The sequence below is a fragment of the Hyperolius riggenbachi genome, chromosome 4, assembly GCF_040937935.1.
Source record: "Hyperolius riggenbachi isolate aHypRig1 chromosome 4, aHypRig1.pri, whole genome shotgun sequence".
NCBI lineage: Eukaryota > Metazoa > Chordata > Amphibia > Anura > Hyperoliidae > Hyperolius > Hyperolius riggenbachi.
Window position 1 is genome coordinate 389,333,187 of NC_090649.1, and position 27,089 is coordinate 389,360,275.

General features: G+C 44.6%; 1 protein-coding gene across 3 annotated transcripts in view; it reads right to left on the reverse strand.

The window, feature by feature from the left end:
- Positions 1-277: 277 nt before the first annotated feature.
- TMEM178A (transmembrane protein 178A) overlaps positions 278-27,089 on the reverse strand; it is a 178,645-nt gene continuing 151,833 nt past the window's right edge. Inside the window, exons 1-4 of one of the 3 annotated variants that reach the window (XM_068232151.1) lie at positions 25,789-25,826; positions 19,033-19,146; positions 4,294-4,431; positions 278-890 (exon numbers count right to left, since the gene is read on the reverse strand). In XM_068232151.1, the coding sequence (XP_068088252.1) occupies positions 649-890; positions 4,294-4,399 (348 nt within the window). In that variant the 5' untranslated portion in view covers positions 4,400-4,431; positions 19,033-19,146; positions 25,789-25,826 and the 3' untranslated portion in view covers positions 278-648. Of the gene's footprint in view, positions 891-4,293; positions 4,432-19,032; positions 19,147-20,459; positions 20,528-25,788; positions 25,827-27,089 lie in introns of those variants that run through there. The other 2 variants (XM_068232152.1, XM_068232150.1) reach the window with 2 other exon arrangements.

Below are 27,089 nucleotides of genomic sequence, written 5' to 3' on the forward strand. Positions count from 1 at the left end.
GCTCAAACGGCTTTGAAATAGTTTGGATGTAAAATTCAACAAGCATGTGATTAACAGCGTATCATTTTATCTGCTGAAGGTCTGAAGGCCCATGTTCTTCTATTTGCTGTGAAATGATGACAAGCAAAAGTATGAGAAAAACAGAAGCAGGACTGTAGTGGATGTGGAGTTGCAACCAGGCAATGCTTGTACGTTGGCAGATCTGTCAGAGACGCACACAAACATGTTGCATAAATAATGGTTTCCTAAAGCACTTGGTTTCACAGTATTTCCATGCTTTGGAAGGTTGTCAGTTGCTGATAAAGACATTTATTTCACTATGTTCTTAAACGACGATCCAATTCTAGTTTCTAATCCGGCCACATTACATTCCAGTGTTATTGGTTTGCAGAAGAGCACAGGGAGGCAAGTGATACTCAAGGGCAGATCCGACAGTGGAGCAGTAGAAGGCCACCGGGCCACTGACTTGTCCCTTCTGCAGTTCAGGGAGCTATGTTCTTCCTCACATCTCTTAAGCCTATGATTATTTGTGCTTCGAACATTTTTCATAAAAGTCTACAGTCATGTGAAGATCATGTCTGTTCAGTTTGTAGTGCACAAAAGAAGGTCTGTGAGTTGGCAAGAAAGTCATGGGTTTGCTTGTCTCAATCATACGCAGGAGTCTCTGGCAAACTTGAGATGCAAGATCTTGGTCCTGCTGATAAATGGATAGGCAGTGCAGAGGCATCCGGCCGCTACTATCAAACCTAGACTGCACCAGGCACAGAACAAAGACCAGCTGTATCCATGTTCCACGTCACTTGGAAGCCCGTAAATAAATTTTGGCAGGCGGTTTAAATCGTAAGCAACACTTGCTGCATAAGTACACAAAGAAATGGTGCAAAATATTCCTAGCAAAAAAAAATTAGAGATGTGAGTTAGTACAAGTTTGCAAAAAAAAAAAAAGAAAAAGTATTTTTATTGCCCAGCCCTATTTGTGAAGTGCAAACAACTTGGTTCAACCCACACACCCTTGGTATGTCCCAAACAATCATCACATGCTCAAATCAAATTTTCAGGCTGGCACACCCGCTCTGTAATCCATAGAATATATGAAAAAGCTGGCATTTCTTAATTCAAAACATGTTTATTGATGCAGACAATAAGCCAACATTTTGGGACATGTAGGTCCCATCTTTAAAGCAAAACAAGGTCTGTCAATTACACCAATAGCACATCTGTCCAGGCAGTAAGCCAATTCACTCACCTACAAGCAATGTGTTCAGTCCAGCAGCTGCAAGCACTCTGGCCACTCACCAGAGTGCCTGCAGCCATCAGACAAAACACATTGCTTGCCCTGAAGAAGGGACCTACATTTTTTGAATTGAGAAAGTGCCAGTCTTGCCTATTTTTTAAGTACTAAACCCTTGATATGATCCAGATGTCAGGAGGTCATTTATTCCCATCCTTTGCATTATGTATTTTAATCTCAGTGTTCAACCCAGTATAAGCAGCCAAAGTTCTCTATATTATACCCAATCAGAGTTACTACTAACAACAGAGCACTCTGGACAGCAATCATGCGACAAGGCAGTAAATGTGTGAATATTTCGTAATTGGGCTGGTTTATTAAAGTTCTCCATGGCTAGAGATCACTGGAGAACATAACCTGAATGTACACATGACAACTAAGATTTCAGAAGCCCTTGCTATGCTCTAGTAGTACATTATCTGCCTTAACCACGATAAATGCTCTGAGTTTGTCTGCTTAACCAATTTAGGAATAAAGGCAATCTGAAAATGCAGCAACGGGTAGACAGGCGTTCCTAAAGCATTGTAGAGCATTGCAAACACTATTAGGGAGGAATTGGCTGAGCTCTGCTGACACTAGATAAAGATGTGTGGGATACAGAAAAAAGTAATTCCTAATTGGTGCAAACAGTTTGTAACCAGCTTGGCCAATCCAAATCTGCAGCAACTGCAATTAATTGATCCAATTCTACATACAAATTACAGCAAACATTGTATCTTGGATATCTTTGGTTGGCTATCTTGGTCCTGTATGCCTTTGTTACCAGGAGAGTGGGAATTGTTTACCCAGCACAAGGATGCCCTGGACGTATTAAACAGATATTTTACTGAGGGATGGATGTAAATTCCTGTAGCAGGAACCACTGCAAATTATAAGAGGACTTTTCTGGGTTCATTGAAGGAAACTCGTGTTTACGAAGGTTTATGACTCTGTAGTAATACCTTCATCTGGATATGTAAAATCGTGTCGCAGGTCCTATAGTACAAATGTCCAGGTTCTGATCAGTCTGAGGCCTGGAACCCACTACAAAACACTATCGCTATTCGCAATCGCTAGCGTTTTGTATGATCGGTTTGTAAGCGGTTTCATAAGCGATTTTGGTAGCGTTTTAAAAAACTGTCAGCTTTTTGCCAGTGATTTTGTAGCGATTAACTTTTTTTTATTCTGATTGGTCCTTTCCGGCGTATAAGTTGACTGGGCGAATAAGACGACCCCCCCAACTTTTCCAGTTAAAATATAGAGTTTGGGATATACTCGCCGTAAAAGACTACCCCTCTTCCAACGCACACCAAATAAAAATAAAAAAAAAACATCATATACTGGTGCTATGTATGAACAGATACTGGGGCTGTACTGTATGTGGAATCCAGTATATAACAGTATATAGGCGATTGACTGGTTGGATTGGTCAACTCTCCCTAAGTGGACTGGTCAGCTCTCCTTGTCTACCTGTTTATCAGAGTGGTATGGAAGAATAGATTGCGCTGTGACCATAAAACACGCCTCTTTCACCCATCTGGCCCGCCCTTGTATCCTATTTACCTCCTTCTCTGCCTCTCAGATCTTACATATGTGCACCTGCACCACTTCACTACAGTCCTCAGCAGGGAGATCTAAGAGGCGGTAACAGGATAGGGTGTATCACCCGGCATCAATGTCATCCGGCGTAGTCTTATACGCCAGAATATACAGTAATTGTTTTACAGTGTGCAGTAATTTCAAAACGCTAGCGAAATCACTCTCTGTGCAGGTTTTGATTAGTCGATTACACCAGCGTGTATATACTTTACATTGCAGAAACGCTAACCGCTGAGACTAAACACGAAAAATGCTGCATGACCTGCGTTTTACGATTTCGTAATCGCAATCGATTTAGTGGAATTTGGCCCATCCATTAACATTAGCTGAGCGTTTAGGGAAATCACTAGCGGTTTGAATCGCTCCCTAAACGCTCACAAAACCGCTCTAGTGGGTTCCAGCCCTGAGAGAGGTGAGGAAGTGTAGTAATGAAAATGAGGGAGCAACAAAGTCTCTCCAATACTATCTCCACACTAATGTTTGCTGAAGGGCATTGCCAGAAAATGAAATGTACTGTAATGGCTTTAGAAGCCATTCTGATACTATTCAAAAAACTATAAAACTTAAATGGGTGGGAATATGGTATGATTTCTCCACCCATAACTCTACCAAATATGTCAGGCAAGACTACCAGGATGCAAGTGACCCCCTCCTACTGTTGCATCTGCCAACCAGCAGGACAGGAAGTACTGAATCTGTCATTATAGTAATAACACCAAGCTATTTCTTTACTGTACCAATACAGCAATACCTGTGATCATTTTCATTGTGATGACCAGAGTTCTACAGTAGACTGCCGGTTATTTGGAATCAATGGGCCGATTTATACTTACCTGGGGCCTCCTCCAGTCCCATGAGGTGCTTGGAGTCCATCGACGTCTTCCCTGGCCACTCTGTTCTTTCAGAAAACCTCCCGGTAATCAGGCTGGCCGTGCTCTCCTGCACAAGTGCACCCCTTTTGCGCTCCCGCAGCCTGGAGCTCCAAGGCACAGGAGTGAAACAGGGCATGCTTTCGGTCAAGCCGTGCATGTGATAAAGACCACGGCTGTCGGCAACTGACCCGATTATTGGGAGGATTTCTGAGAGAATGGAGCGGCCAGGGAGGGCGTTGAGGGACTCCAAGCACATCATGGGGCTGGAGGAAGCCCGGTAAGTATAAATTGGCCCACACACGCCATCTCATACTTTAAAGACTAGGTTCCATGGCTCCTCCAAGGTTAATACACTTTCAATTACAGTATATTATCATTTAATATAGATGGTATGTATATAGAGTGAGGATTAGTACTGTATTAGCTAGGCCTATTTTTAACAGTGAGTCTCAAGCAATCAGAAAGCTGATTCCCGTCGGCGCCGAATAACTGAGACTCTACTGTACTTCCTCTACTGACTGAGGAGAAAGTTGTAGTTGTTGCAGGAGGTACCTGTCATGAGGAACAGCAGTCCAGCCACATGCTGTGTAAGGCTCTCTTCCCAGAAGAAGCTGACCGCAGCCACGATACATCCACACAGGAGAACCGCAGCAGCCATGCCCAAGAACCCAGCAGTGATTCTCCGTAAATCTGCACAGACAACGACAAGCAGAAGAAAGACAGATTATCTCCTTTCCCGCAGCAGCAACGCAAGGGGTTGGCGAGAGTTCACAATTCCTATGACATTTCATTTCACAACATCAATTAAAAATACAAACAAAGTCCTTTAATCCCTTCAGAACATTACAACTTCAAAACCATAGCAAAACAATGGGCACCATTCCTGTTCTTGGCTGCATTTTCACTTTATTAAACAAGTTGGATTAACTTTTAAATTACTTAAAAATTTGTTTTCGCACTTCATTAAAAGAAGCAATAAATCTGCCAGCATGGTGCTAAGTTGGAAAATGACTCTTTTTGGAACTTCTGTTGAAAAATAAAGCCAAGAATGCACATAACCAAATAGGCTTTTCCGCCCAATAAAATGAGCAGTGATCGCATTCAATTAAAAAAGGAGCATGAATCATTTATTGAGTTTTATGCCTGGTACACACGATGCAATTTTCCATCAGATTGACGTTCAAGTCAATTAATTCCGACAGGTCGATCTGATTTTCGATCATTTTTCTAATCGTTTTTATATAGAAGTGATCACAAAATCGATTAGAAAAACATTCGGAAATCAGATCGGACCTGTCGGAAATATTCAATCTGACAGAAAATTGTATCTGTGTACCAGGCTTAAAGGATATTCAAGGTGAAAATAAACTGATGAGAAAACCAATTGTATCTATCTTCCTTCTCCTAAAAATGACTTTTTTTTAGATATCCCACAGTTTTATTTTATATTTAAATCTAGTTTTTATGTTTTTACTGTTTCATTGTCTCTGCTCAATGACACCTTCATTGAAGTATGTTAGAGCTCAAATCTATGAATTATTGATCCTTTTTATCTTTAATGCTCTCAGAAGCAATTTACTAACAGGAAAGTGTTTTATGGTTGTAATTTCTTATCAATGAGGGTTATGCTATAGTCTGACCCAGTCCGCCCCAGTCCCGACCCTGACAGAAACTGTCACTTGCATACCTGAAGTTTAACTGTTTCAGGCAGAGAAAGAAAAAAAGGAACATAGCCTAGTTATTTGTGTTCTTGACACTGTACATGCGCATGTCTATCTCATCATGTCACATGTCATCTCGGTTGTCCTTTAACCCTCCTGGTGGTCTATTAAAAACCGCCAGGGGGCAGCGCAGCAGCTTTTTAAAAAAATTTTTTTTAAATCATGTAGCGAGCCCAGGGCTCACTACATGATAGCCGCTGTGCAGCGGCATCCCCACACATGCTTCGATCGATCTGCGATCAGGAAATCCCGTTCAAAGAACGGGATTTCCTGGAGGGCTTCCCCCATCGCCATGGCGACGGGCAGGATGCCGTCACCGACGTCATCGACGTTGTGACGTCATTGGGAGTCCCGATCCACCCCTCAGCGCTGCCTGGCACTGATTGGCCAGGCAGCGCACGGGGTCTGGGGGGGAGGGCGGCGCGGCGAGCGGCGGCTAATCGGCGCAGAGCGGCGGCGATCGGAGTACACACGCAGCTAGCAAAGTAAGCTCGGGCTTACTTTGGAAGGTTAAGTGTACATTTCAGTTTTGTATAAAAGCGATTTTAATATCTAATATCGATTATATTATCATACAGTAACTATATTATTGTATTTTTAAAGGAATAAACCAAACCTGTAGTGAAAATAAACTTAGATAAATAATTATATCTACATTTCTAATACTAAATTTTATTTTGTATCTTAAAGTTAAGAATGTAAGTTTGAAGTATTTACTGTCTCAGGTGAATGATGGTTTTTAATGTTTTTCAGCTCCCACAAAGACAAAGCTTGAACTTCTGAACCTTTTTATCTGTTCCCTAGACTCAAACATGTTAAGCCACAGAGTCGCCTGGCAACGATTTGCAACTGTCTGCTGGATCTCTGTCACCCAGTGGATCGGGTACCAATCCCTGTAGAGTAAGAGAGCACTAAAGATGCTGTACATATGCGTCATCAGCATGGGGTTGATATAAGTAGCACTGGGACTGTACATACACCCTTTAAAAGTTACCATAATAAATACTTCATGAAGTTTCACTGAACTGGGTGAAAGATAAGACAAACATCTGGAATTGATTGTCCATAAAAAGCTATTGGCTGCAAATGATTTTTTGTTGTTGTTTTTTTTAATGTGTACATTGATGATAATTACTATAATAACTATTACTATTATAACTATAAGTTATAAATTGTTTTGCATGTCACTGACTAAAAAAAAAATTATTTGATACCCACCAACCCAGAATTCTGCTACCAAAGATATGTGCCTTTGTGGCACACAGATTCTAGTCAATCAATTGCTGATACTCCTGATTCCTAATCTAAACATATTATGTAGATAAAAGATACTTGTCCAAAGAATCAGTTCCACAACCTCTCCATCACCATGAGCAAGAACAAGGAGCTGTTGAAGGACATATAAGACTAGATTGTTGACCTGCACAATGATGGAATGGGCTTTAACCACTTGCCGACCGCACGCTTATACCGTGCGTCGGCAAAGTGGCAGCTGCAGGACCAGCGACGCAGTTCTGCGTCGCCAGCTGCAGGCTGATTAATCAGGAAGCAGCCACTCGCGTGAGCGGCTGTTTCCTGTCAAATCACGGCGGGGGGCTCAGTGAATAGCCTGCGGGCCGCCGATGGCGGCTCGCAGGCTAAATGTAAACACAAGCAGAAATAATCCGCTTTGTTTACATTGTACGGCGCTGCTGCGCAGCAGCGCCGTAAGGCAGATCGGCGATCCCCGGCCAATCAGCGGCCCGGGATCGCCACCATGTGACAGGGGACATCCTGTCACTGGCTGCACAGGACGGATAGCGTCCTGTGCAGCCCGGATCACCGGGGGGGAAAGGTAGGAGAGGGAGGGGGAGAATGTCGCCGCAGAGGGGGGCTTTGAGGTGCCCCCCCCCCGCAACATGCCTGCACGCAGGAGCGATCAGACCCCCCCTGCACATCATCCCCATAGGGGGGAAAAAAGGGGGGCGATCTGATCGCTCTGCGTGCACCCTGATCTGTGCTGGGGGCTGCAGAGCCCACCCAGCACAGATCACAACAAACAGTGCTGGTCCTTAAGGGGGGGGTAAAGGGGGGGTCCTCAAGTGGTTAAGACCATTAGCATGCAACTTGGTTAAAAGGTGACAATTGTTGGTGCAACTATTCGGAAATGGAAAAAATATAAAAGGACCATCATTGCCCTTCGGCCTGGAGCTCCATGCAAGATCTTGCCTCATGGGGTGTAGATGACCATGAGAATGGTGAGGGGCCAACCCACAACTACATGGGAGGAGCTTGTTAATGATGTAAAGGCAGTTGGAACCACAGTCACCATGAACACAACTGGTAACACACTATGCCATAATTGATTGATATCTTGCAGCACTCGGAAAGTCTTCCTGCTCAAGAAAGCAGAAGCAAAGGCCTGTTAAAGAGAATCTGTATTGTCCGAATTGTAAAATAAAAAACATACCAATCGAGTCCCCGTGATCTGCTGGATCCCTCTTTTCCATTTCTGCTGCTCCTCGCCGTGATCCTGGTTTTTAATCGCCAGTTTTAGGCAGTGTTTACAAACAAAAAACATGGCCGGTAACCAGGAAATGATGTACGTGTAATATATATATATATATATATATATATATATATATATATATATACTTACATATATATATAACTATATATATATATATATATATATAACCATATATATATAACTATATATATAACTATATATATATATATATATATATATATATATATATATATATATATATATATATATATATATATATATATATCATGTTACAGTATACTACAAGTTTTATTACATAGTGAATTTTCTGCACTCCAGTCAGGGATTCTCACATTTTCTCAGCATGGGCAGCTCCCTCCCCCCTCAGACAAGCTGAGATTGAGAGCAGAGACCTGTCTGTGAGGGATAAACAAAGCACACACACAGAGCCTGCAGGGGGTGTGCACAACTTCTCCCTATCACAGCAGAGGCAGTGCATTCCTCTCTGGGTCGACAAAGCTTGACAAAGAAAATAAGATTAGATATATTACAGAGACAGTGCAACTAGAAAAGGCTGCAACAATCCACACCACATTAGAAGAGGTATAGGAACGTATAGGATAGAAGAAATAAGGATGAAACATTTGCTACAGAGTCTCTTTAACTCAGTAAAAAGTAATTTAGAGAAGGTTTGGGAGAAAGTGCTGTTGTCAGATGATCCAAAAATAGAGAACTCAAAAAGCAATGTTTAGATGAAATAATAACATACTGAGTATAACTCAAAGAACACCATCCTCAAGAATGCAGGGACTGCTTGTGGTCATTATCCTCAGTTGTCACCTTATACTGCTGTGAACTGTATACTAGAAGGTCAAAAATATCATATCATTCTATTATCCTACCGTTTTTATAACATTTGACGCTAGGATATTTCAGCATTTCACAGAACCATAAATTGAGTTACGCATATAACTCTACATTAGGGGTGTCAAACTATAATACAAAGTGGGCCGAAATGTAACATTGAGACCAAGTCATGGGCCAACCTCAATGTCGAGTGGCCACCTCCCTCCCTTATAAAGTTCCCTTGTGTCTAGTGGTCATCTTCCCACCTCTACACAGTTCCCTGGTGTTTAGTGGTTATCCCTCCCCTATTGTCTAGTGGCACCCTTCCTGCCTTATATAGTTCCCTGGTGTCTAATGCCCCCCTCCCTTCCCTTTACAATTCCCAGGTGTCTAGTGGTGCCCTCTCTCTACTATATAGTTCCCTGGTGTCTAGTGCTCCCCTCCTTCTCCTATACAGTTCCCTACTGGCTAGTGACCACCCTTCAGTCCCTATTCAGCTTCTTGGTGTCTAGTGCTTTCCCCCTCTCTCCTAATATGGCTTCCCTGGTGATCTAGGGCTTAACCTCCAATATATCATCCCTAGTGGTCTACAGTGGGCCAAACTTAATGCAAACTGGGGAAACCACCTGGGGCCAAATTTGATGGTTCTGAGGGCCAGATTTTTCCCGCGGGCTAGAGTTTGACATGTATGGTCTACATCTAGCGCCACATTAGTAAGCTTACATTTGTCATCTATGTGCAGTAAACTTCTGGTGGGCAGCTGACTAAAAGGCCAACTTTAATATGTGAGCACACGCAAATCAGTTGTTTAATAGATTTAGTGTCTCTTTTTCTTCAAGCCACATGTAAGCTGTTTGATGTATTCCTATGGTATGGGATGGTAAATCACAATGCTGGAGCAAGTCAAGCAAATAGAGAGGATCACAAAGCTATTTCATATCCTAAACTAAATGCTTACATGCACTGTATATCAAATGATGTTATTGATGCCGGCCATAGATCAACATGGGAAGCTTGTTTATGATGACACATAACTAATTAAAAGCATTTGATTTATATTAGTCCTTGTTTTTTTCTCATAGTGCTACCATTGATTGCATGTCACCCTACCCAAGCCTGTAATGTATGGCGACAGCACTGCTAATGTGATTAACTGTATGCTCTGTGGTCAATAAGTGAGCTGAAAGCAGCTGTAATTTTGCCTCTTGTTCCTATTTAGAAAAGGGCTGAACTGTTCGCCAGCGAACAGGAACCGGCTAACTTCCAGGGTTCGCGATCGAGGAGAACCGCAAACTTGTCCGGAAGTTCGATTCGCCCCCATAGTGCATCATTAGGGTCAACTTTGACCCTCTACATCACAGTCAGCAGGCACATTGTAACCAAGCAGGCTGCACTCCCTCCTGAAGTCCCACTCCCCCTTATAAAAGGCAGGCAGCATCAGGCATTGGACTCACTCGTGTGCCTACAGTAATTAGAGAAGGGAGAGCTGCTGCTGCTGCTGCTGCAGAGAGAGCTATAGGGAAAGCTTAGTTAGGCTCTTGTAGGCTTGTTAGCTTCTTGCTGATTCTTATTGCTAAAAAAGCACCCCTCAACAGCTCTTTTGAGAGCTAATCTTGTTCTTGTGATCTATTTTTTTTTTTGTGTGTGTGTCCCACAGACACTTGTGTTGCATAGACAGCCTTGGCAATTCGTACTGTGCCACTGCCAGGCCCAGCACATTCAGTGACTACCTGTGTGTGTGACAGGCAGCTGCACATTTGTAATCCCAATCACTGCACCTGTTCACTGTTCAGTGCACCTACTTATATATATCTACGTGAGCGCACGCATTGTTAATACCACCATTCATTGCACCTGTTCAGGGTACCTGCCTGTGTGTGTGTGTGACAGGCAGCTGCACATTTGTAATCCCAATCACTGCACCTGTTCACTGTTCAGTGCACCTACCTACCTATACCTACGTGAGCGCATGCATTGTTAATACCACCAGTCATTGCACCTGTTCAGGGTACCTGTGTGTGTGTGTGTGAGACAGGCAGCTGCACGAAAAAGGCACTTCCCAACAACTGCCAACATTGTCAGGACGTGGTTGAGTATTTAACATAGAACACCTCATCTTCCGCATCCACCAGTGCTACTCCAAGTACCACATCCGCTACATTTGACACTTCGCAGGAGTTATTTGGTGGGGAAATCACTGATTCACAGCCATTATTGTTACAACAAGATGAAGGCGCTACGCAAGTTACACCACCTCATATGTCTGAGTTAAGCAACACTATGGACGTAAGGTGTGAGGAGGAGGACGATGAAGTACCTGCTGTTGGTGCAGTTTTGGAGGTGTCTGATACAAGCGAAGCTTTGGAGGATGATTATGATGATAATACTGCCATGGATGCCACGTGGGATCCTAAGAGACACGATGACCAAGGTACCAGTTCAGAGGGGGGGGGGGGGGGCAGAGAGGAGTAGGAGGAGACAAGTTGCTGAAAGAAGCAGGGGGAGCTTGTCATCAGAAACAGCTGGTGGCAGTGTCCAGTGCCATATATCGCCACCTATGTACAGCCAGCTAACATGCCCTTTAACGTCAGCTGCTGACGCCATCATAGTGCCCACACCCCAGGGTGGCTCAGCGGTGTGGAAAATTTTTAGTGTGTATGCCAAAGATCAGAGCAATGCCATCTGTTCTCTCTGCCACTAAAAATTGAGCCGTGGAAAGGCCAACATCCACGTAGGGACAACTGCCTTATGAAGGCACATGCTGCAAAAAGGCACAAACTGCAATGGGAAGACCACCTGAGCAAAAGCAGAACACAAAAGCAAAGCCACCCTCCTTCTCCTCTTCCTCCTTCAGGTGCATCATCTTCTTCAGCCTCTTTCTCCCTTGCACCTTCACAATTACAGCCAACCTCCTACACTGCGCCTATCCCCTTGAGCGGTTCCTGCTCCTCTGCCCACAGCAGCAGCCAGGTGTCCATGAGGGCAATCTTTGAGTGGAAGAAGCCAATATCTGCCAGTCACCCCCTTGTCCGGCATCTGACAGATGGCTTGGCGGAACTGTTATCCCGCCAGCTGTTACCATACCAGCTGGTGGACTCTGAGGCCTTCCGAAAATTTGTGGCCATTGGGACACCACAGTGGAAGATACCAGGCCGCAATTATTTCTCCAAAAAGGCGATACCCAAACTGTACCATGAAGTTGAGAGGCAAGTGGTGTCATCTCTGGCACACAGCGTTGGGTCAAGGGTCCATCTGACCACGGATGCCTGGTCTGCCAAGCACGGTCAGGGCAGGTACATTACTTACACAGCCCATTGGGTCAACCTGGTGACCGCTGGCAAGCAGGGAGTACATGGCTGTGCAGCGGACCTAGTGACACCTCCACGGCTTGCAGGTGGGCCTGCTGCCACCTCCTCTCCTCCTGCTACATCCTTTTCACTGTCGTCCTCCATCTCCTCCTTGGCTAAGTGGCAGCTCAACTCTGGTGCTGCAATCTCCTCTCCAGCTACACAGCCCCAGCTCCCCAGGACCTATGCTGCATGCCAGGTACGACAGTGTCACGCCATCTTAGACATGTCTTGCCTCAAAGCGGAGAGTCACACTGGAGCAGCTCTCCTGGCTGCTCTGAACAAACAGGTGGATCAGTGGCTGACCCCGCACCAATTGGAGATCGGCAACATGGTGTGTGACAACGGCAGCAATCTCATTTCGACTTTGAATTTGGGAAAGTTGACACATGTACCCTGCATGGCACATGTGCTCAATCTCATAATTCATATATTTGTGTCTAAGTACCCAGGCTTACAGGACATCCTAAAGCAGTCCAGGAAGGTGTGTGGGCATTTTAGGCGGTCTTACACGGCCATGGCACGCTTTGCCAATATTCAGCGGAGAAACAACTTGCCGGTGAGACGCTTGAATTGCGATAGCCTGACTTGCTGGAATTCGATCCTCCTGATGTTCGACCGCCTGCTACAACAGGAGAAAGCCGTCAAAGAGTATCTCTACAACTACAGTCAAAGGACACAGTCTGGGGAGATGGGGATGTTCTGGCCGAAGTACAAGACACTGATGCGAAATGCCTGCAGGCTCATGCGGTCGTTTGAGGAGGTGACAAACCTGGTGAGTCGCAGTGAAGGCGCCATCAGTGACTTGATCCCATATGCCTTCTTCCTGGAGCGTGCCATGCGTAGAGTGGTGGATCAAGCTGTAGAGGAGCGTGAACAGGAACAGGAATGGGAGGAAGAGTTGTGGGATCAATTCTCAGCAGAAGCAGATGATTCCTACACATCTGTGGCAGCACAGAGGGGGGAGGAGGAGGAGGAAGTGTCGTTTGGGAAAGAGGAGTCAGATGATGAGAAAGGTGTTGTTTTGGAGGAGTAGGATGAGGCGGAAGAACAACCACAGCAGGTGTTGCAGGGGGCTTGTGCTGCTCAACTTTCCTGAGGTATTGTTCGTGGCTGGGGGGAGGAGGAGAACTTAGCTGACATCACTGAGGAAGAGCAAGAGGAGATGGATAGTATGTCTGCATCCAACTTTGTGCAGATGGCGTCTTTCATGCTGTCCAGCCTTTTGAGGGACCCCCGTATAAAAAAACCTCAAAGGTAATGAGCTGTACTGGATGGCCATGCTACTAGACCCTCGGTATAGGCACAAAGTGGCGGAGATGTTTCCAAATCACCAGAAGGCAGAAAGGATGCAGCACTTGCAGAACAAGCTGGCAACTATGCTTTACAATGCGTTTAAGGGTGATGTCACAGCACAACCCAATAAAGGTACCACTGCCAGTAATCCTTCTCCCTTGTCCACGCAGATAAGCACAGGACGCTCCAGCGATCTCATGGTGATGTTGGACATGCAGACATTCTTTAGTCCAAAGCCTCGCCTTAGCCCTTCTGGATCCACCCTCCACCAACACCTGGACCGGCAGGTAGCCGACTACCTGGCCTTAAGTGTGGATGTAGACACTGTGAGCAGCGATGAACCCTTGGACTACTGGATGCGCAGGCTTGACTTGTGGCCAGAGATTTCCCAATTTGCCATCCAACTTCTGTCTTGCCCTGCCTCAGGCGTCCTGTCAGAAAGGACCTTCAGTGCAGTTGGAGGCATTGTCACTGTGAGAAGAGAAGTCGCCTAAGTCAAAAAAAATTTCAGTACCTCACCTTTATAAAAATGAATGAGGCATGGATCCCGGAGGGCTACTGCCCGCCCGAAGACTAAGTCAGTCCCCGCACACATCATCTCTGCCTGCACGCCGTGTGACTGCCTGGTCCATGACTAAGTCGCTCCCCACACAGCATCTCTACCTGCACGCAGCTTGACTGCCTTCTCCGCCACCACCAACAGGGTCCAGGACTCCAGGCGGATTCCTGAATTTTTAAGGCCGCTGCTATACTAATTTTTCTGGTACGTGTACATGCCTGCCTAATTTTTTTGGCTGCACTGTGGCTGCAACAACAAAACAAAAGGCATGTACATGTGTCAATTCCACTTCGTGATCGTTACCTTGCCACGGTGAAGGGGCTTGCATATCACAATAAAGCAATGACCGACGGCTATATGAGTGTCTCGGGGGGTGGCACACCAAAGATAATAAGGTTGTTGCTTCATTGTGGACAGACTAAATTCGATCACCTGGACAGACACTGTTGTTCTGTCATTGAGCTACCTCAGCCTGGCGACCATATGGACTTGAAAACCGCCATTGCCTGCACTCTCGCCGTGGTGCGCACCAGTCCAGCACGGCCGTCACAACACAAACAGCTGTTTGCGGTGCGTTACACAGTGAGTTTGGTGTGTCAGTGGGAAGCAGTACTCTAATTACACTCCCTGATTTATGTATACACATGCAAGATGTTTTAAAGCACTTTAGGCCTCCAATTTAGTTACATAGTTACATAGTTATTTTGGTTGAAAAAAGACATACGTCCATCGAGTTCAACCAGTATAAAGTATGCAATGTGATTTCTGCCCTTAAAATGCTGCTTTATCCCTGGGACTTTTGGCGCGTATCCCACTCTGCCATGCAAAAACTCAGATGTTAGACCCCTTGAAACATCTTTTCCATCACTTTTGTGGCCAGCATAAATGTTTCCAGTTTTCAAAGTTCGCCTCCCCATTGAAGTCTATTGCGGTTCGCAAAAGTTCGTATGTTCGCGAACGTTTGCGGAGGTTCGCGAACGCGGTTCGTGAACCTAAAATCAGAGGTTCGGGCCATCTCTATTCCTATTATTTAATGTGCTATCTAGTGAATACTTGATGACTTTTCATGGATGATAGAGCACTACATTTTATACAGCTCCTTCACACATCAGTACTTTATGAACCTGCTTGTCAGTCCTCTGGCCCTGTATGTTTATTCTATTGTGAGTCATAATGTTTACACATACAATTAAAGTTAAAGAGGAACTCGAGTGAAAATAATGTAATAAAAAAGTGCTTCATTTTTACAATAATTATGTATAAATGATTTAGTCAGAGTTTTCACATTGTAAAATCTTTCCTCTCCCTGATTTACATTCTGACATTTACCACATGGTGAAATTTTTACTACTGGCAGGTGATGTCAGTGGAAGGAGATGCTGCTTGCTTTTTTGACAGCTGTTATTTCCCACAGTGCAATGAGGTTCACAGACAGGAAACTGTCAGGACCATGGTCCTGATGTCACACCGTGGGAGGGGGTTCACCACAATATCAGCCATACAGAGCCCCCTGATGATCCGTTTGAGAAAAGGAAAAGATTCCTCATGGCAAAGGGGGTATCAGCTACTGATTGGGATAAAGTTAAATTCTTGGTCATGGTTTCTCTTTAAAGCCATTATAGAACACAAACTGGACAATTACTATGGTTCTGATGTAGGCCCCAAGAGCCTCCTCAAACAAGACCCTCAACCAAACCATATGCTTCAGTTTTTCTCGCAATACACAGGAGGACCATCCTTACTCCCAGTGTGCCCCCCTCCCACCCTATCTTTCCTAATAGTGTAACCAAGCAGCTCAGGTTGACCCAAAACCACAAGAAAAGTACAGTGGACTAAAAGAGACCGAAAAGCCCTCCTACTAAAAAGCAATGCTTGGTGTGATTTGCCTTCTTAAAACAGAAGGTATTTGCGATAATTCAGCTTTAAGTGAACATCTGTGATTACCCACAATGCACCACTACAGAATATGCAAATTATCTCTTTATGCCCCTGAAGCAGCTTTACATCCAGACATAAAGCCAGGCTTTAGGGTCATAAAGAGATAATTTGCATATTCAGTAGAGGTGCATTGTGGGTAACCACAGATGTTCACTTAAAGGACAACCGAGGTGATATGTGACACAATGAGATAGACATGTGTATGTACAGTGGCAAGCATTCAAATAACTATGCTGTGTTCCTTTTTTTCTTTCTCTGCCTGAAAGGGTTAAAAATCAGGTATGCAAGTGACAGTTTCTCTCCGGGTCGGGACCGGGTCAGCCTGGTCAAACTATAACATAACCCTCACTGATAAGTAATTACAGCCATAAAATACTTTTCTGTATGTAAATGGCTTCCTGGAGCAGGAAAGAGATAAAAAGGGTCAATATTTCATAGATTTGAGCTCTAGCATACTTCAACGACGGTGTCATTGACCAGAGACAGTGAAACAGTAAAAACTTAAAAACTAGATTTAAATATAAAATAAAACCGTGGAACATCTAAAAAAGTCATTTTTAGGAGGATAGATACAATTGTTTTTCTCATCAGGTTATTTTCACCTCGGAGGTCCTTTAAAGCAGAATTATCACAAATACCTTCTGTTTTAGGAAGGCAAACCACAATAAGCATCTTTCCGTAGATGACCTGGCGATCACTAGCCAATAATAAACTGTATGAGGACAGACACTGCAGCAATTAGCTCAATCCTCTCATAGGCCTCACACATTATGAACCCTGCAACATTGCAACATGGAAATTTCACTCCTAGATGAATGGAGTATAATTATGTTGTTATTTTTTTTTTGTCTTGGCAAAATGTTGGATCATTATCCATTTCTCCCTTTAGCTACTCAATAAAATATGAGTTCACAATCTACAACCTCTCCCTCACAGGAGGGTTAGGTTACTCAAACAAAACTTAAAGAGGAACTCCAGTGAGAATAATGTACTAAAAAAGTGCTTAATTTTTTACCATAATTATGTATAAATGATTTAGTCAGTGTTTGCTCATTGTAAAATCTTTCCTCTGCCCGATTTACATTCTGACATTTATTACATGGTGACATTTTTACTGTGGGCAGGTTATGTAGCTGCTGCTAGCTGTTTTGGCTGTTAGAGACAGCTGTAAACAGCTAATTCCTGTCTGTGAACCTTGTTACATTGTAACAAACTGCCAAAAGTACCGCGGTACTCAGAGCTTCTTGTGGGAGGGATTTCAGCACAAAATCAGTCATACAGCGCCCCCTGATGGTCTGTTTGTAAAAAGCATTATATTTCTCATGTCAAAGGGGGTATCAGCTACTGATTGGAATAAAGTTCAATTCTAGGTTGGAGTTTCTCTTTAAAGGGAAGGTTCAGGGAGGGTGGTTAAAAAATAAAAATCAATTTCCACTTACCTGGGGCTTCCTCCAGCCCGTGGCAGGCAGGAGGTGCCCTCGCCGCCGCTCCGCAGGCTCCCGGTGGTCTCCGGTGGCCGACCCGACCTGGCCAGGCCGGCTGCGAGGTCGGGCTCTTCTGCGCTCCAAGGCCCGGCACTTCTGCGTCCCACGCCGGCGCGCTGACGTCATCGGACGTCCTCCGGGCTGTACTGCGCAGGCACAGTAGTTCTGCGCCTGCGCAGTACAGCCCGGTGGACGTCCGATGACGTCCCTTTAAAACTCTAACAATCGTGTAGCCAAGCCGTGAGCGCCCAAGTTAATGGGTAAAAGATATGTAACTTCATTAACACCCGACAATGCCATAGCAAATGTTATACACTCCCTGAATCCATATGTCCAAGCTCCAACATTCTCCACCAATAACCAGGCCATGGAGGCCACCTCCTATCCATACAGTTTATGATGTATGTTTTCAGTCAGTTGATGTTCCTCTACAGTTCAGGCTCACTGCTGATGTCTTGATATATTACAAACGTTCATTGTTTACTTTTCTACTTTTTTCTGAAAATGTAATAATAAAAAAAAACTTAAAGGGGAACTGAAGTAAGAGGTATACGGAGGCTGCCATATTTATTTCCTTTTAATCAATACCAGTTGCCTGGCAGCCCTGCTGGTCTATTTCTCTGCAGTAGTATCTGAATAACACCAGAAACAAGCAGGTAGCTAATCTGGTCAGATCTGACTTTAAAGTCTGAAACACCTGATCTGCTGCATGCTTGTTCAGGGGCTATGGCTAATAGTATTAGAGGCAGAGGATCAGCAGGGCTGCCAGGCAACTGGTATTGATTAAAAGGAAATAAATATGGCAGCCTCCGTATACCTCTTACTTCAGTTCCCCTTTAAATGAAAAAAAAACTCCATAATCTAATTTTGTGCAACACTTTTTCTGTCTTTTTAAAAATTGATTAGCTGATCAATCCAATCAATCATATGGTAGATCACCTGGAGAGATTACACAGTTAATGGCCACTTTAAAACTGAACATAAAAATATGTGACACAGATCTATGTTACTAATGTTCTACTTAACAATTAGTACTACAAAACTAATTATATCATGTTTTTTTCACTTCAGGTATGCTTTATGGCTCCTTAAAACGACGGCGTTGTGGTTTGATATTTTACCAAAAGAGGTCGCTTTGTCAATGAAAGTCTATAGAGACTTTCATACTTACACGATGCGATGCGCCAGAAGTAGGTAAATCACTGCACAGCCACTGCAAAGTTCACCGTGTGTTACCGCATGAATTATGCCTGCCGTACGGATTATGCAGTAATGCAAGTCTATTGCAACGCAGTGAGTGTGAATGACGGAACGTGGTGTGGTACACACCAACGGGATTCCCGTGGCGTACTTCCTGTCCAGCAGAGAATACATCACTAAACAGGGGCGGGCCTATGCAAATGACCTTATCAGCGTACTCTGTCGCAGGGTCATTTAAATTACTGATTCCTGCTGCCATGCCATGGGGTCACTGCACAAGTGTTAAAGAAGTCTTCCAAAAGAATCTTAGTTGCCCTTTAACAGCAAAGTTATCATACTGTGGCATCAACAGACCAGTCCCTGTTTTACCCTCACAGCTGCTCTCTGATGCCATGTGACGCCTCATACTTACGCAGAAGGTGCCACTCATCTTGCTGAATAGTCCTGGTCAGGTTGAATGGAATATTCCTCAGGCGAATTGGCTGAGAGAAGTGATACTTGATGGCTGTGCATTTCTGAGCAATCCCTTCAAAGAGAAAAAAACAGCAATTTAGATTACTTGTGGATGTGCAAAAATAGCAGATTTATCTAATGAAGGTCTCAGCATTACTGCAGCATACTGCTGCTCAAACATCATTCAGGCCCAGTGCACACTGAGTGGATCTGCCGGCCGCATCCGCCTGTTAATCCGCGTGGCTAGGAGGCACGTTTGCGGTTTGCAAAAAACCTCAAACCGCCGGTGTGCACCAGCCCATTTATTTACATTAGCCACGCGGATTAACAGGCGGATGTGGACGGTGGATTGCTTCCAAATCCGCTCGGTGTGCACTGCGCCATTTATCTGCACTCTGCACCCAAAACCGTGGATCTGCTAGCGGTTTTGGTGTGCACTGGGCCCAAGATGTGCTGATTTCAGATCTCACACATTTGGACTCTGGCTGCTTAATTAACACTTCACGAAAATTAGCATATCAAATATCACCCATAAAGAAAAATGAATTACGTTTTTAAGAGGTTGTGTTACATAACTACTTTTAATAACATTTCATATTAATAATGAGCGCACACTGTCCAACATACAAACTACATGCAGATAGTGCCCTGGCTGAATTCAAGACCCAGCGCTGCAAAGCAAGAGTGGCATCCACGATGCCACAATGCTGCTCATTTAATTTAACAGTCTTAAAAAAAAAATGAAAAGTCTTTAAAAATGAAGATACCATTATTTAAATGATTAAGGTGCCCATACACTCGTCAGATTGGCAAAAGATAGATAAGAAATGCATCTGATGATCTATCTGATGCGTTTTTAGAACATTTTTTACCAGGATAGAATTCCAATAGATTTCAGTTTGAAATCTGTTGAAATTCGATCTGATGGCATTTTTTTGCCATCAGATTTCCATTAAGGCCAATGCAAACTGATAAGCAATCTCATCAAATCGACCTAAATTTTCCACCCTGCAAGTTCGATGGAAATCCATCGAAATCGATCGAAATCGGCCGTCGATCGGTCGATTGGCCAACCGATTTGCGATCGATCGATCGCAGATCGATCGGTCGGCCAGAAAATCGGCTGAGTGTATGGGCTGCTTAAATCCTAATGCACCCTTTTAGATTTGTCATTGTTAGTAAAGGTAGAGGAGTAGGTTTATCCCAGTTAGTGAATAGAGCTCTGTCCCCAACACAGAGTCATCACCTGACCCTACCAACCTCCTCATTCTGCTACTGAAAGATTGACAAACTTATTAAAAATGCAGGCAATGCAAAGCACAGGTATTGCTTTCCAGTGCTGTCTGTTCACAGCCAGATTATATTGTATTCATCAATATACAGTACTTTAATTCTGCTCCCCCTGGTGGATAACTTTAACATAACATTTGTTCTTTGTTGTATTATGCTGAAGTCGTGACAGAGCAGGAAGTAGATCTTTTGTAAACAGGAAGCAGATTGTTCCATATGCCTGCAGCCATATTTACTATATTTAATCTGTACTGTTGCATCCACATACATCTATGCTCCATCCATGCCAGTCCAAGCATTGTTGGGATGTCAAATCGTATTATTCATTGATATCAGCAATGTAGAATGTATATTTGGTTGTATACATGTATTTTGTTAGATTTTTATGCTTAGGTCATCATTGCTCATGTACTTTATGGGATGCCTGCCAAATGCAAATGCTCTAAAAATCTATGCATTTGCACTCTACTCGGATTACTCAATTATGCCATTTATGTTTGGCTGTTGTATTTGCTGTCATCCATTGTTCCTGATATGAGGTTTTCCTGATCTGCAGCAAGCATTCTATGTCAGATTCTGCACACTATTAGTAGGCATATCAGTTAATTTAAATATGTTTGATTCTATTAAGGGGCCCATACACTCAGCCGATTTTCTGGCCGACCGATCGATCCCGATCGTTCGATCGATAGATCGATTGCAAATTGGTTGGCCAATCGACCGATCGATGCCCGATTTCGATCGATTTCGATGGATTTCCATCTAACAGGCAGGGTGGAAAATTTAGGTCGATCTGATGAGATTGCTTATCAGTTTGCTTTGGCCTTAATGGAAATCTGATGGCAAAAAAATGCCATCAGATCGAATTTCAATAGATTTCAAACTGAAATCTATTGCAATTCTATCCTGGTAAAAAATGTTCTAAAAACGCATCAGATAGATCATCAGATACATTTCTTATCTATCTGCTGCCAATCTGACGAGTGTATGGGTACCTTTAGTCCACACTCTTGAATTGCATGTCTGCTACTATGCTTCTGTCTGTATTTAGTTTTACTATTTTTTCATCATATTAAACAAGTTACCAGCACTTTCACAGCATGGTGATTGAAGGGCGACATTGCTTTTTGAATTATTCTGCACAATTAGGGGAACAGGACCAGAGGCGTAAATAGACTTAATCGGGGCCCCCCTGCAAAAGTGAATGATACCAGGAGGCCCCCTCGTTGCCCCGAACCGTGTGCAGGTCATGTGATCGGGAGCCAGCTAATTGCAACGGAGAGTGTTCTGCTGTTAAGCAGCGTCTGGAAGCAGTAAAAAAAAATGTACACATGCTCCTGCACATGGTTTTTGCGAGTGAACAGGGAGGTTTCTTTGCTCATTGGCTGCACTTGCGGTTGGGGAGAGGGAGGAGGGGGCCCTCTCCAAAGCAGGGGTCGCAGGGGTGATTACTATGCCCATGAACAGGACTTTTCCTATATGCCTGTGGTGTTTTCAGGAGCCATCTGTGACTATGTTTATAAAAGATACAACCTGCTCTACTTTTTTGTACAACCCATGCGTTTCCTCATTAGAATTCACCGGCTGCTGTGGTAAAAAAAAAAAAACATGTGGAAAAATGCTTGCAAGGAATCATCTGTGTTTCCCACAGACACAAGTGTGATCACTCCCTAACTCTTTTTGTTCAGCATTGCAGCTACAGCTCGGCAGAGTCTTATTTCCTTGTTCATTTCCTCCCTGCTCAATGTGTAAAAAAAGCAGTTAAGCCTTTCCACATTATGCCTATCATGTTTATAAATCACCCTGTAATAAGAAACAACTTCTTGTAGTGCTTTTGTTAAAGAGAATCTGTATTGTTAAAATCGCACAAAAGTAAACATACCAGTGCGTTAGGGGACATCTCCTATTACCCTCTGCCACAATTTCGCCGCTCCTCGCCGCATTAAAAGTGGTTAAAAACAGTTTTTAAAAGTTTGTTTATAAACAAACAAAATGGCCACCAAAACAGGAAGTAGGTTGATGTACAGTATGTCCACACATAGAAAATACATTCATACACAAGCAGGCTGTATACACCCTTCCTTTTGAATCTCAAGAGATAGTTTATTTCCCCCTGCAGCTATCTTCCACTGAAGTGTCAGGCTGTTTCTTCCTGCAGAGTGCAGACAGCTCTGCCTGTATGTAATTCCTCAGTATGTGAAAGCCCAGGCAGCTCAGCGGAGGATTTATCCAGCTTGTAAAAGATAAGAGAGAAGAGAGAAGCTGCCCTAATCTAAATAATACACAGGCAGTGTGCAGAGAGGGGCCTGGAGGGGGGAGATGCATCACAGAACCACAACACTGAAGAACTTGGCAGCCTTCCAGACACAGGCTGACAAGTCTGACAAGAGAGAGATAAGTTGATTTATTACAGAGATGGTGATAGTAGAACGTGCTGCAGTAAGCCAGAACACATTAGAATAGCTTTTGGAACTTGTAGGATGATAAAAAACAGGATGTAATTTTTGTTACGGAGTCTCTTTAAGTCGCCTTATAATGATACTGGGGAAAGAGTGGGAAAAGATAAATGCTTTATTATACATTGAGCAGAGTAAAACAAGACTGGAAGATGAAACTTTTCTGAGCAGTAATTGTGGTGCTGGCCATAAAAGTGAAATCCTCAAAAGCAGAGTGAGGGGGTGGGCAGGATCAGGCTCGGACTGAGCCACCGAACCACCGATGGTCCTATCGGTGGGCCCCGACTACCCCTCCTCCTGGGGGCCCCAGAGCTAAGAGGCAGGGGGGCACAGCTTGGAAGGGGGGGAATTGGGCACAGAGCGGCGGGGAGGGGGGGAAGCGTCCCCCCCCCTCCCTCACCTACAGCCCCCCCCCCCTTCTGCGCACCCCCCCCTCCTCCAGAAGTGCAGCCAGCAGCGAGCGGAGAATAGCTACAGAGATGATGCTAGCTCCGCTCCAAGTCCGCATGCCGCTGCCCTGCTGGTCTCTGTCTGCTGTAGTGACGCTGTCCAATCACGCTCTCGCAGTACTTCCTGCGAGAGCGTGATTGGACAGCGTCACTACAGGAGACAGAGACCAGCAGGGCAGCAGCGGCATGCGGAGCGGAGATAGCATCATCTGAAGCTCGGTAAGCTATTCTCCGCTCGCTGCTGGCTGCACTTCTGGAGGAGGGGGGTGAGCGGAAGGGGGGGGGCCCTAGGTGAGGGAGGGGGGAGGCTTCCCCGCTGATCTGTGCCCTCTGCCCCCCCTTCCAAGCTGGGGGGGGACTTGCATTGTGTGGGGGTATCTCTGCCACCAACCTGATTGCATTGTGTGGGGGTATCTCTGCCACCAACCTGATTGCATTGTGTGGGGGTATCTGCAGCCAACCTGATTGCATTGTGTGGCAGTATCTCTGCCACCAACCTGATTGCATTGTGTGGGGGTATCTGCAGCCAACCTGATTGCATTGTGTGGGGGTATCTGCAGCCAACCTGATTGCATTGTGTGGGGGTATCTGCAGCCAACCTGATTGCATTGTGTGGGGGTATCTGCAGCCAACCTGATTGCATTGTGTGGGGGTATCTGCCGCCAACCTGATTGCATTGTGTGGGGGTATCTGCCGCCAACCTGATTGCATTTTGTGGGGGTATCTGCAGCCAACCTGATTGCATTGTGTGGGGGTATCTGCAGCCAACCTGATTGCATTGTGTGGAGGTATCTGCAGCCAACCTGTTTGCATTTTGTGGAGGTATCTGCAGCCAACCTGTTTGCATTTTGTGGGGGTATCTGCAGCCAACCTGATTGCATTTTGTGGGGGTATCTGCAGCCAACCTGATTGCATTGTGTGGGGGTATCTGCAGCCAACCTGATTGCATTGTGTGGAGGTATCTGCAGCCAACCTGTTTGCATTTTGTGGAGGTATCTGCAGCCAACCTGTTTGCATTTTGTGGGGGTATCTGCAGCCAACCTGATTGCATTTTGTGGGGGTATCTGCCACCAACCTGATTGCATTGTGTGGGGGTATCTGCAGCCAACCTGATTGCATTTTGTGGGGGTATCTGCAGCCAACCTGATTGCATTTTGTGGGGGTATCTGCAGCCAACCTGATTGCATTTTGTGGGGGTATCTGCAGCCAACCTGATTGCATTGTGTGGTTGTATCTGCCACCAACCTGATTGCATTGTGTGGGGGTATCTGCAGCCAAACTGATTGCATTTTGTGGGGGTATCTGCCATCAACCTGATTGCATTTTGTGGGGGTATCTGCCGTCAACCTGATTGCATTTTGTGGGGGTATCTGCCGTCAACCTGATTGCATTTTGTGGGGGTATCTGCCGTCAACCTGATTGCATTTTGTGGGGGTATCTGCTGCCATTTGACTACTTGATGAATTATCATGAGGCATGTAACTACTTGAATATTTTATCTAAAATGTATCTGGTCAGACCTAATCTCTGTTAATAACACCGCTACTTATTTTGTGGTTTGTATTTTTTTTTTTTAAGTCTGCCCATGACTCATCATGACAACGCCGATGTTCCAGTGCGTGGTGACACCCATTTAGTTTCGCTGCGGCGCATTTAGACATATACCTATTGGAGACTGTCCTCAGAATTGCTCACAATCTATTCCCTACCATAAAGTCATGCAAAATTTGTAGAGTACATGTGTATGTGAGCCCAAAATGGGGGGGGGGGGGAGGGAGGAGGAGGAGAGGGGGGTGAGCCCCAGGCTGAAACTTCCTTGGTGGGCCCTTGGTGTCCCAGTCCGACCCTGGGCAGGATAAGGTGATTAGGACTAGGTTTACAGGGGGAGACTACCTGGTGCCCCCTCCCATCTCTTTTCTGACTACCTCATGGGGTGAGGGTGGGAGGGGGGAAGTTATGACGGCTCCCAGATATGCACCCCTTTCCAACAAGCACACCCATCCTTATCACAGGTAGACAGTATTGCATACCCTTCAAGCTTGGTTATATAAAATGACATAATGACATAATGGTTTCACACAACTGGGTGGTTCACAAACCTTTTATAATGTATTATTTTTTTGCTTATTTGTTATGTATAGGATGAAAAATAGATTAGCTGAAAGCAGTTGTGAGATAAGTCTTGTATGTCAACCCTAATATGCATTAAAACATTGTTAGCCTGAACTGGGGTTTTATGGGGCAACTCCAGCTAAAACTGTTGGTTTTATTTTGGGTAAATCGAAGAATAATTAGAACAGCTGTGACATTTTTATTGTTGTTGTGTCAGTGTTGGAAGATATACAACAACCACGAGCATAACAATAGCCCTCACAACACCTGCCATTGTGTGTGTGTGGGGGGGAGTAATGGGAGAGTAATGGGGGGCTGGGAGCTGAGTGGGCCCAGGAGCAGGAGCTGTGGAGACAGTGCTGTACATAGTAAATGCAGAGCAACAGCAGAGCAAACATTATACATTACCTGCAACCAGTGGCGATACAGGGCATCGTTATTCCCCCTTCAGTTTACAAGTGGTGTGCAGCCAGCCAGTCACATGCGGTTTCTGTCCCTGTCACGTGACATGGGACTGAAGCCGCTTGGTGATTGGCTGGCTGCACGGCACCTGCAAACTGAAGAGGAAGTGAAGAAGGTTCTGTATCTCTGTCAGGAGCAGGTAATGCATAATGCTTCGCTCTGCTGCAGTTCTGCATTGCCCCCAGCCCCCCTATCCCCCAGTGATGTAGGTGGGGGGGCTGGATGACAGAGTAATGAGGGGGGCGTGCGAATGACAGATTCCTGCGGGGGATGGGCAATCTAGTTATGCCCCTGCCTCCCACTTTTAGCTCTTGAAGGTCCAATCAAGCAGCACAGGAGGTGGGTAAATCTTAAAGGGGAACTGAAGAGAGAGGTATATGGAGGCTGTCATGTTTATTTCCTTTTAGACAAAACCAGTTGCCTGGCAGCCCTACTGATCCTCTGCCTCTAATACTATTAGCCATAGCCCCTGAACAAGCATGCAGCAGATCAGGTGTTTCAGTGGTTCAGACTTATAAGTCCGATCTGACAAGACTAGCTGCATGCTTGTTTCTGGTTTTAATCAGATACTACTGCAGAGAAATAGACCAGCAGGGCTGCCGGCAACTGGTATTGATTAAAAGGAAATAAACATGACAGCCTCCATATACCTCTCTCTTCAGTTCCCCTTTAAAGCGGACCCAAACCAAACATTTTATTTAATTCAAGATATTTAGTTGCACCACCACTCTGACACATACATAGATAAATAAACACTCCTTCAAGCCTATGAGCATTTCAGTGCATGCTTTTCAGCCTTCTCTTTTCATAACTAGGGTTATACAGGTGGCAGCCATTAGCAATTCCTCCTTTGCTGGACACCATTTACTCCATCAGTTTGCCGAATTCTGTCCCGGCAATATGAAAGGAAGGGAGGGGTTCCTCCAATAAATGTAAAACATTTTATATTTGTCATCATGCAGCTGAAAAAAGGCAGCTATTTATTATTATAAGTTAGAAAATAGATTTTATTTCTGAAATCTTGTATTTTTAATTTGGGTCCACTTTAAGGAAGCCACTAACGATACAGTTTGGCGAATGATCGTTTAGGACCGGTTATTTGCATGAATGATGGTAAATGATTGTTTAGGACCACAAATGAATGAAAATCTAACCAATCAGGTTAATGCAATAAATTAGATTTTTGATCAATCCCGTTAATGTGATCGAATTGGTAAGGAGAAATTTGTCCATTTGTAGTCCAAATT